Consider the following 11,704-nt stretch of genomic DNA (forward strand, 5'->3'; position numbering starts at 1 on the left):
AATTTGCATAAAAGCAATGACTCGACGCCGGGATTTGAAAACTGACGCAACCAATTTTGACTCTTGCGCCGGATTATGTTGACAGAAAAACATAAACTGATGTAATTTTTGAAGTCGGCAGTGATGAGAATGTCGATGGATGTTTAAGTTGATGTTTATGATATAAGTTATTATGAAGAGATTGTGGATAGTAAATATGTAATAGTCGTGGAATGATAAAGATGAACTGTGATATTTAAAGAGTGCATAGGGCACAAATTTGTCAAGGATTATTGAAAAATGCAAGCATTTATTGTAGACATAATAAAATTGAAGTTGCTAAGAGGATTAGAATATATAGATTGTTCCATCCTTAGGCTCAGTTTTAACATTTTGAGCAGTGATAAAACTTTTTTTTTTTTTTTTTTTTTTGTTTGTTAAAGTATTAACATCCTGAAGACAGGTATACAAACATAAACATGTGCTATATTTAAAAAGTATTTGATTTCTCTTCTGTTGGTAGTACAGATTGCGGCTTTTCACATGTTCCTGTTTCTTATAGACATCTAAGAAATCTCAGTAATCAAATATATATCTAGAGTAAAACGTACTCAAAAATTTAAAACCTGGTGGCAAAACTGAGTTTCTAAAATATAGCACTGTTCTCGATAACTAAAACACATAGAATTTTTTTTTAAAAAAATAGACACTACAGAGAAAAATAACCAAAGATGAAAATTTTCTAACTATGAACTTGATACTTATAATTTGCTAAGGAGTAAGCACAGAAAATAATACAGTAGAGTGTAAATAAATTCGATCACTTCCTTCTCACTAAAATTAAAAAAACAGCGCATGAACAACGATACTACAAAATGCTTTACTTAGAGTTTTATAAAAAACAGTACGTTTTATAGTGTAAAATGTAGTGAATTATTTAGGTTAACTAAGAAGAAAAAAAAAAAGAAAAAAAGAAAATGTATTTAAAATGGGAGTGAGTTAATACCACTGAAAACTGTAAATATCTTTATAGACTCAGTTAAGTCAATTATCATATATGTTATAATTTTTTGAATATGTTTGACAGAAGATACACACATGTCTAAGGAATATTGAAATAGGAAATAGGAACATGTGAAGAAAGTCGCAAATCTTTACCGTCATGGAAAAGCTTTCGAGATATTGCAGATACTTATGCTCTATGTATGTCTTCCGAAAAAAAAGAAGAAAAAAAAAAGAAATGAGCGTGGAAAGTTTGAATAAGTATTCTTACGTTTTTTAAGTAACTAGGATGAGCTTTTACTTAATGACCCACTTTCCTTCTTTCGAGAGGCTTCTTTCGTTATTCCTATCCTTGCTTTTGTTTCTCCTTCACACTTCAGATCTCTGCTAACACTACCGCCAATACTATCGAAATATCTAAAACCAGCCACCTGTTCCACTTTCTCCCTCCAGCTTTTATAGCTGACCGTTCCAACCACCATTTATCTCGTTTCTTCAACATTATTTTCCTCGATACTCTCCGAATTTTCTAGACGTTCCTAATTTTCGTTTCAGATTCCGCAACAAGTCGCATACACTTATTTAACCCTTCTACATCTGATCAAATTACCGTTTTTTACTCCTCAAATATATACAAAGAAACACATATTATGGGGAAAATTTCGGTGTGATTAAACCAGTCTTCAAAGACACTCTATTAGGAACTGAAAGTACGAAACTTTGGTCAATGCAAATATGAAGCAGCTTAACGTATCACCTGCTAAAAGTGTTAACGAGGGTTAAACAAGAAGCAGGAAATACCATCCGTAGAATCTATCAAATTAAATTATTTGGTAGGCAGAGTTGCAGTTTTATTTATGTATTTATTTTTAATGCTGGACACCCACGTCAATTATGTTCATATTTTGATTTAAATAAAGATCTCAATCGTCGTCCAAAGAACATAAAAATCTGTTTGACTCCGTTTAAGGATAAAAATACTGAGCTTTTTACGAAGGGCTACTGGTAACAGTTCAAGATTGCATGAGATATGATGGCATAAGGAAGTATCATCTTCGCAATTTCTTTACACTCTGTACAAACAACATGAAAGCAGATTTATGAAAACAGTGAACATGAGAACAGTTTTATTTATGTATTTATTTTTAATCCTGGCCACCAGTTTTATTTATGTATTTATTTAAGATGGCATAAAGAAGTATCATCTTCTCAATTTTTTTACATTCTGTACACGAAATTTCGAAACATGTTTATTAGTTTTATGCTAAGGCTGTCATATATGAGATTGGGTCATTAGGCGATATCACTATCGTAAGAAGGAAATACAGAAAAGCAAACATCTGCGCATTTATTGGAAAGTAATATTCGGCATTTACCTTTGTACCTAATGAAACTTAAAAAAAAACTGTACAAAATGGCCAAAAGCTAAACGATATCTGTACGCTCATAATTTCTTACTAACACGTATCGGGCAATGACGCTATTATAAAACAGCAGCTACGCGATAAACTTGCCATTTTTTGATTCGCGTCTTTTAACAATCGATCTGTACGTCCGCCAAATTGACAGAAAACGAAAGTAAAGAAAGGTTCTAATTCGTGTGCAAAGTAATGTAGAATTTAGTCATGAAGCACCACAGGCCCTGAAAAATTGCAGGAATTAGGAATTATATTCGTAGATTTTCGGTGTCTATTGTCATTTTAGTGTATCACGTGTGAGGGATGACGTCCTTCGGCGATCACGCTGCCCGGAGAAGTGGGGACGGACGAAAACGGCCTGGGACCTTTATTTGCAAGGTGTGAATGAGGAAAACTCAGGAAAAAACTTACTCAGAATGATTGGCCTAAAACGCTTTTACACTTTTACTACCGAGTGTCCCCACCAGAAATCGAATCCGGGACCGCTCGCACCAAAGATGCTACGCGAGGCGACATTCTTGAATAAGAGTACGACGACGTAGCGAGGGAGCTTATAGGGTTCTAAACACCTATCTTATAACTCATCACGCAATTCTGAATCTAATCTGTTCGCATACTGTCCGACAATCGATGAAGCCGTTCACCAGTTGTTTGGATGGCTTGACATTCCACGTAACGATGACATTCCATGGCCTGTGGGTTCCCCTGATCTTAGTGTGTGCGATTTCTTCGTGTGGGGAGATCTTAAAGGCAACATATACCACACACGTCCTGCAACTATCCATGAACTGAAACAGAAGATTGAAAACGAAATCACTGATATTCCTCGGGATATGTTACACCGATTATTCCGGAGTTTTCGTAACAGGCTATTAGAATGTAAACGTGAAGGGGAGCAGATCTTTCCGATGTCATCTTTAAGAAGTAAATAAAAGTTTGTGACATTTTGTTATGTAAAGAAATGGCATACTATATACACGCACTTTCGTCAATAAAAGATATTTTCCTGTGTTTATTCGTGCAAATTATATTACTTCAAAATTTCCCGCTTCCCTGCGTCGAACGATACATATGTAAAAAACTGAAAAAAAAATGAACTTATTTAAATGCAGATAAATCCAAAATGACAAAATACCCACATTGAATCAAAACAAAAAGTTAAACAAACAGAAGAAATGAATGAATGAAATCTGAGTTTTACGTCCCACGGTTATGCCGGTTAGGTTAAAGGAGACGGGAACAGGAGAAATGAAAAAAGGGGAGATTACTACATCTAAAATACTAATGTGTTTGAATTTAACGTCCCTTTTCAAACTCGAACTACATGAGATGTGGGCATGCAGTTAACGTGGATCCAAACCGTGTTACACTTCCATTGGAGAAGGACTTGGTTCTTCCATACTAGACAAGAATCTTAATATTTCCTCACGACAGAGTTCTCAAAGTAATAATGGCGACATAACAAGCTTAATATTGCATAGCCCGTTCCGTAATCTAAGCACATATTTGTTTTAACGCCAGTAGACAGCAGAATTCACTATGAATGGTGATTACGAAATTTAGATGGTCGGCTTGTGAAGTACCAAAGGTACGGCTCACTGGAAATCAGACGATCATTTTGTCTTATTATATGAAAGGCATACGACATGGAAAGGGAAGGGGTATGGTTAGTAGCTTTAATATCTACCAAAACGTTAAACCTATCGGGACAAGATCAGTGTATAGTATTCAATCTTCCCTCATTCGTTGAGTTTTTGTCTTTTGCGTCCTTACGCAACAACCAATACATGAGGAATGAGGGAGGCTCCGAACCATAATAAGAGCTTGAATACGGTGCACTTAGCGGGTACACAAACCATCATGCAAGATCACCTTCACATTATAAGCCGTTCTCCAACATACTTTCTCCCCTCCAAAAGAGTTGGATTATAAGACGTTTACTACAGTAGTAGAGTGGGTATCCAGACTCCATTTATCTAAAGTGCTCCTTTGTGGGTAAATAGCCAAAGGTTTTGCTTTCTCTGCGCGTGTTCCCGGCTAGGAATATACGAAGCTAGCAAGAGAATTTGTTTACTCAGTAACTGAAATATCAACCAAGTATGTGTAAACTGCTTTTCTTTGTTCTTTACCATTTCCTGTAGTTTCATAACTTAAAAGTAACCAATATTTTTCTTAGAACGTACCTCCTAAAAAACAAATGAAGATTGACGTCAATTTAATGTTTAGAAAAAACAGTGATGATATCCTTAATGCCAATTTTGTGAAATAACATACCTAGCACAGCAACAGCATACTATGAAGTGCTAATGCTAAAAGATCATGTGATTATTTAAATACCCTCAAAAAATGTTAATTGAATTCCTACTGGAAATACTACATTTTTCACTCAAATTTGGTACAATACTCTTACCTAGCTTCCAATTGTCTTCATCACACAGCCATACATAGTGTAACTTTAAATTCTGTGATACACACAGTCTAATACTTTCATCAGTTTTCGAAGCAACCAGGTTAATTTTGAAGTCTTGAGGATCATCGTACTGTACGATGCATGAACCATTCGCTGAAAACAGTAAACGTTTGTTATTTAGACATATTTTCAATTCATATTAACTGTTAATAAAAAAAAAATAAAAAAAATAAAAAAAAAATTAAAGGAACTTCATATCTAAAATGGAATTACAGAAAATAAAATTAAAAAATGAATATAAATATTTTAATCTTTAGGTGATCTTCCAAAAGTTGTCCTACAGAACAAATGAGGAGGATGATAAAATGGAGAAGAATAATGATGGAAGAAATTGTGTTATCAGAAAGTGGGTGAAAACGACTAAATCTACAAATTGGATCTTCCACGACAAGGTCACATGGCCTGGGATCGAACAACAGAACTTTTTTACCAAAGTAAGCGCTCTATTACAAGCCTATGAGTCATTGCATGTTAAATCACACACAAAAATGTGAAAGTGATACCCATCGATTCATATTTTCATGCAATTTGGTACAGTTGTTAGGATCAATGATTTAATAACTCGTCTGAACATGTTTTTCTATAGTGTTTATAGTTTCATAGATACAGGTTGACGAAGTTTGTACTCACGAGCAGGCTCTCGTAAACAATATTTACTAGTAATTTTCTCAGTGTTGGAGGGAAAATGCCGTTACAGTGACTAACGAACTTGCCCGCGTTAAATTTTTATCAAATACTAATTATAGCATATAAGAAAGACCGTTTCATCAACATTGTGTATGTGCAAGATCTATTCAAAATTAAATACTTTTCAATTAAGAGAAATATTTGTGTATGCAACATGGAGTCAGAATATGAGTTTTATCATTAGAATGCATAAACCATCTCTTTTTATTTTATTTTATAATGAATCCGAAAGTATACCCGAAAATTCTATTAAATAAAAATACTGGATTCTCGAGTGCCTAGGGTCCAATAATTATACCCTGGCCGGTGAACGATGATTTCTGACAGCTTTGCACAAGGCCACGGCAAGCAAGCAGCACACAGCAGGTCAACCAACCTTAGGTTCAAACCTTGTCGCGTCTCCATGGTAACAACCGCACATTGGCAAACTTTCAATCACCCCATCCCATCCTCAACGAGGAAGCAAACGATTCTCCCATTGCGCGAGAAGCACATGGCAACACCGCACTCATCAGTCGTCCTCGTGAGCTGCACTGTCAGAAATCATCGTTCGCCGGCCAGAGTATAGTTGTATTGTTAACGGTCTGCTTAAAACGTTTTAAGGTAAAGAAATCTGGAAATACACTTGTTATTAGAGAACTTGAGATCAAGTTAAGGATATGGGTAAAAGAAAAATGAAATGAAATGAAATATTTAAGTTTTACGTCCCACGGTTATGCCGGTTAGGCTAAAGGAGACAGTGATGATGAGTAATGAATGAAATGGTGGAATGAAGAAAGTGGGAGGAAACGGGAGAACCCCGAGAAAACCCACGCACACGGTGTTTGTCCACCACAAAGTTCACTTGGCGGGGGCTGGAATCGAACCCGGGACCCATGGGTAAAAGAGATAGAATGCTACGTGATAGGGGTGTGTGAACATCATGGCAGCCATCCATCTTGAAATTCTCTTGGATTTAGTTTGAAAATGTTAAATTCGTAGGGATCGAACGACATCGATCTAGGCTGGTTTCTTTTTAATAGTTCAAATTGATGTTACTTTTTTTTACCTACTATTATTTATTTATGAGATAAACCACTTTTTTATGAAGAAAAAAATGTTAGGCCAAATTCAGCACGAAAGATCTGAAGATCCCCATCATGATGATTATGACCGTCAGGTCTATATTACACACATGCAAAATTTGATACCAATACCTCATGCGGTTAGCAAAGCAAAAGGATTTTTTTTTAAGAAGCGCTGATAAATATAGATGTTTGTCTATCCTAGAGTTTTCTCTAATATATTCATTTTTTTATTTTAGTTCAACGTCTCATGATTAATCTTCGAGGCTACCGGAGATAGTGATGATACTGAACGAAATAGTGGAATGAAGTGCGAGGAAACGCGAGAATCGCTGAGAAAACCCACGTACACGGTATCTGTCCACCACAAAACCTAGTTGGTAGGTGTAAGAAACATTCATGTTCATTATAGGTGAGAAAATGTCCAACCTGTAGTCAGTTTTAGTCAGCTCATAGTGAAAAACTTATATCGAGTACTAGAGAAGTGACCGGATTCGGCGCTCGAAAACATAAAGACGAAGATGGGAGTACAGCTCTCCAACTCTCTCTCTTACGGGCTTCCGTAACACTTTAGGAAATTGGAAAAAGCAATTTCTCAAGCTTGTGATGATCTGGAGCACGGTGTTGCCTTTCCGTATCAACACTCAAAATAAACACGCATTACATGAAACAAAACTTTCCAGATGTGGAACACAAACTATTTTAGTATAGAATGGGATGTAAAATATTTAGGACACAAGACCTGTAAATTCAATTGAAGCAAAGAGGATTAATTTAGATGAAAACTTTAGCAATGTTTTCCAATTTTCTTGTAAACAGCAACCTATATGTACGATGTCACACATCATTACCAACTCACACGTAGCATGCGTTTATGATTCTTTTTCAGATTAGTGTTCTCTAGGCATAAGAAGAAAGGCGATGTGAAAGTTAAATTCACACATTTGTATAGTCCTGCTCGACCATTTCATATAACTGGCCGCTCCAGGATAACGAAAACATTTACCATCTTCCTATATGTAACATCATCACTCATGTCACTAAACCTATCACAGAAGAATTTAAGATAATGTACTACTTTAATGGGACGGAAGTTGATTTTGTGCAAATTCAGCACATAGCAATGAACATTTCCTGAAGTGTCAAACGTAGGTGTGCAACTGTATATTGTACGTGTATGTTTAACCCTTTCACTACCACTGGGACATATGTGTCCCACGATATATTCTGAGAACCAGTAGTAATTCATCGCATGATATTGCTATGAATCAATGTACTATTGGTAAATAGAAGCCTGCTAATGTTTTACAGAATTCTTATAATTACATATTTCACTTGTAGGTCGGATTGTTGTCAAGTTTGATTGTTAACCCTTTGCTCACTAGATGTCTTCCTGTTTATTATTCAATATGGTAACTGTTTCACGTTTTATTTGATGCATTTGCAGTGACTTTTCCATTTCAATGTTTTCAACCTATTTAATTTATACATAAATCATGTACTCAGGAGGGACATGCTTTTTAGCTACTTTTTACACTCGGGACAATTGTGTCCCACTGGTATTTTTAGTGGGACATATTTATCCCAGTGGTTGTGAAAACCATACCTATTTATTTCGATCATCGAGGTAAAATGAGTTCAGATGTCAGTGCTGTACGAAGTCGTAAATGCAAGCACGATGCAGATGAAACTCAAAGATTTCTTAACGACTCTGACGTTGACTGCGTAAGTGATGATGCCATAGCTGACGAAGATTATCAATTAGCAGTGAAGGTGAAAGAGGAGATAATGGAACAAATGGATGTGAAGAACCAGCTGCTAGCGATAAATCAGTGGTTACAAATACTAATAAAGAGCTTGCAATTTGGAATAAGCTACCGAAATGTAAAATATCTGTAATCATAAATATGATACAGGTGTTTTTCTGACAATATATCATAATTGAAAATACAGGATGATCATTCATTTCACTACCACTGGGACATATAGGTCCCACGTAAAAATACCAGTGGGACACATAAGTCCCAACCCTCCCTACGTTGAAAAACGAAACAGCGGGAAATGTTTTTTTTTTTTTTTTTTTTTATCTTTATATTTTGACAACAATTTTTGATTAAAATAACCATATATTAATATATTTCACTCCGAAAAAAAAAATTGTAGTGAAAGGGTTACGGTACATCGATTTCCAGTCAACTTTATAAATGCGTATGTGCACACACCCCCACCCACATTATATATATACATTTCCACAATATTTTTTTTTTTAAAAAACATATATTTCAACAAAAAGGACAGTTTATTTAATTCACAGTCAAATCTGATTATAGATTTAACTTGCCTTTGCTTGTAAAATTCGGATGCGTTTTCATTTTAGTTAGTGGTGTTAATAGGGTTTATTAAGTTCCCAACCGTTTTCTGAATTTCCATGACTAAATCAATTTTTCCTGACCATCGACACGGCGAACATTATCATTTATAATTATAGAGATTCAGAAAATAATAATAATAATAATTGGCCTCCACCATCCCATAGTGTTAAGCACTCTCCTTATTTTTGAAATACAATATAAGCTTGCTTTCTTACTGTAAACAATTGTAAGTCAAACTTCCTATATTTGGAATACAATAAACACTAGTACGAAACAGTAAGTACATACTAACGATATATTTAACATCACAGCATTCTGACTGCACTTATAAACATGAACATGTAAACATGATCTGATCTTCCCTTTGATTATCTACAATCAAGAAACCTGACTTTTTTTTCTTTTTCTGTAGCATTTTAATTTATTTAGTTTGTTCTTCTTTCAGTTTCAAGTTTTACCACTTTTGGCACTACTTAACGCTCTTTATATTTTTTATCCTTATTTCTAGACATAATTTTCTTTTCCAGCCTTTTCCTTATCTTAATTCTTTGAAGTGCTCTTCTTGTATGTGCAGCTAAAAAAGGTACTTCTGTGAATATATAGCAATTTCCCTGATTTTCGACATATGCCGAAGGATTTTCCGCACTTTCCTTACATCACTTTAATTTCCCTGACTTTAAAGGTCAGTGTTATTGGGCCAGAATTTTAAACATATACGAAAAGGAATTTACGGACAAAACAGTTATAAAGTCAACACTTATACATTTAAAAAAAAAGGTCCATAAAGAAGTAGTGGTAGGTAAAAAAAAAATAACTTTACATTTGGATTTTTCACGAGAAGCCAGCCTAAATCGACAAGTCACTCGACTCCTCCCGATATAACATTTTCAAACTAAATCCAAGAAGACAGTCATGTTGGTCACACATATAGCACACTGTAATGTACGCAGATTCGCAAATTCTTTTTTGCTTTATTTTTTTATTTATTTATTTTTATTTATTTATTTATTTATTTTTTGTATTTTTAAACTGCAATAGAATTAGTATTTCATTTACTTCTTTTAAAATACAAATTCGTGTTGAGTGTTTGTTGTTTTCTCTTAGTTAGAACGAAAGACTTCTCGTCTTCCCGTTCCTCGCATCTGAGCTACCCCTGCTTGACCTCCGTGGTCAACTCTCTGGTAAATTATAACATCCCCTCTGTAACAGGGAGACGTCTGGCTCTGTGTCTGACATATATGTAGTCTTTGTATTAGTTATATTATTATTATTATTATTATTATTATTATTAGTGGTAGAAGATTTTAGCGAAGTCTATATAATCTGTATGTTTAAATTTTTTTGTTTTTGCTACTAAAAAGATTATTTTTCTGTCCTCAAACTGAAGATGTTTATATATGTTATCTTAGAAGGGTCTAAAGATAAATTACAGTAAGAAGATCCTTGGTTCAAACATATATAAAATCTTTGTTCTTTAGTATTTAAAAGCTTTTATGTTTTATATTTTAAGTGATTCAATGTATGAATATTGTATATCTCGATGTATACCACTCTTCCAGAGTTTGGGGACAACACATCGAAGTACATGGAGTACATATACACACACCAACATAATCTTCTCTTCTCATTTAGCGCCGCTCAGGCACTCTATTGTAAACCAATCTTGGTGTTAGGAGCATGACGTGTTCCAATCGCTATTCTCTCCGCCCCACGGAGAAGTACTTTTCTCAGCTGACTTTGCCCTTAGTGTCGTGTGCACACCAATCAGCTTTCTTTTCAGGCTACTGGCTACTCTTGGCTTCCTCCCTAGGGAACTTTCGGACTACCACGCATTTCCAACCTCTGACCTCACGGTCCGAGTGCAATGTCTGCACACGACACGTAAATTGGTGCCGTCTGCAAAGCCGATCGAACCCCTTAAAAGTTCGTGTTTTTGGCTCGATCGTCGGACAACGTCCCTATCCTGACTCCTCAAAGTCGTGCTATCTAGACGGAGTCCGCAATGTTTTAGGAACGACTTAGTTCAGGATTTTCGAGTAAGCTCCTAGTTGTCCTAGCCGTCACACTGCCTCTCACTCTCTCGGCTTCTCCGGAGGCCTCCCTACTCTCTTGGTTACCATCCATACCTTAACCTAGTGGCTAACTTGGCACTCTGTTTCCGAAAGCTTGACGACAGCCAGGGGTCTGCTCATAATTACTGGTCGGCTTAGGAAACTGACGGTCAAAGTTACCTCCTTCGAACTTGGCAATCTACTTCTGAAAGCATAGCTCCAGCCGGGACCTGTGCGCTCAGAAACTGCTGGCAAGCTTAGGAAGTTGACAGTCGAAGTTCTGTCACTCCCCTATTTGATGTGTGTTTTAACAGACTCTAGGTTCAATGCCTAGCTGGCCTAAACATACTTATACGATCAAATAGTAACACGTGCACACCTAAACCTTCTCTGGTAAGCTCCCCTATTTGATGTGTGTTTTGACAGACTAGGTTCATTGCCTAGCTGGCCTAGAGCATACCGGTACGATCAAATAGTTACACCTGTGCACCTATCCTTCTACTAGGACTGACTCATGCCCTCCCAGTCTAGTGAAGTTTTGTTTTATCTTGTGAGTGTTTCTCTGTGCAAGTATTTATCGATTGGAACCTGTCACGTAAGTTATAAACTCTTTCTACAAACACATAGTTACACTTAGCGCCCCAGCTCGTGGACTTGTAAA

The 11,704-nt window shown here is 35.9% G+C and overlaps 1 protein-coding gene across 2 annotated transcripts in view; it reads right to left on the reverse strand.

Annotated features, from left to right (window-relative positions):
• LOC145688022 (tRNA (cytosine(34)-C(5))-methyltransferase-like) overlaps window positions 1-11,704 on the reverse strand; it is a 202,690-nt gene that overhangs the window by 86,089 nt on the left and 104,897 nt on the right. For both annotated transcript variants that reach the window (XM_081761693.1, XM_081761694.1), the window contains exon 14: window positions 4,810-4,962. In XM_081761693.1, the coding sequence (XP_081617819.1) occupies window positions 4,810-4,962 (153 nt within the window). The remainder of the gene's footprint in view (window positions 1-4,809; window positions 4,963-11,704) is intronic.

Source organism: Thermobia domestica, chromosome 6, assembly GCF_964235325.1.
Source record: "Thermobia domestica chromosome 6, izTheDome1.hap1.1, whole genome shotgun sequence".
Lineage (NCBI taxonomy): Eukaryota > Metazoa > Arthropoda > Insecta > Zygentoma > Lepismatidae > Thermobia > Thermobia domestica.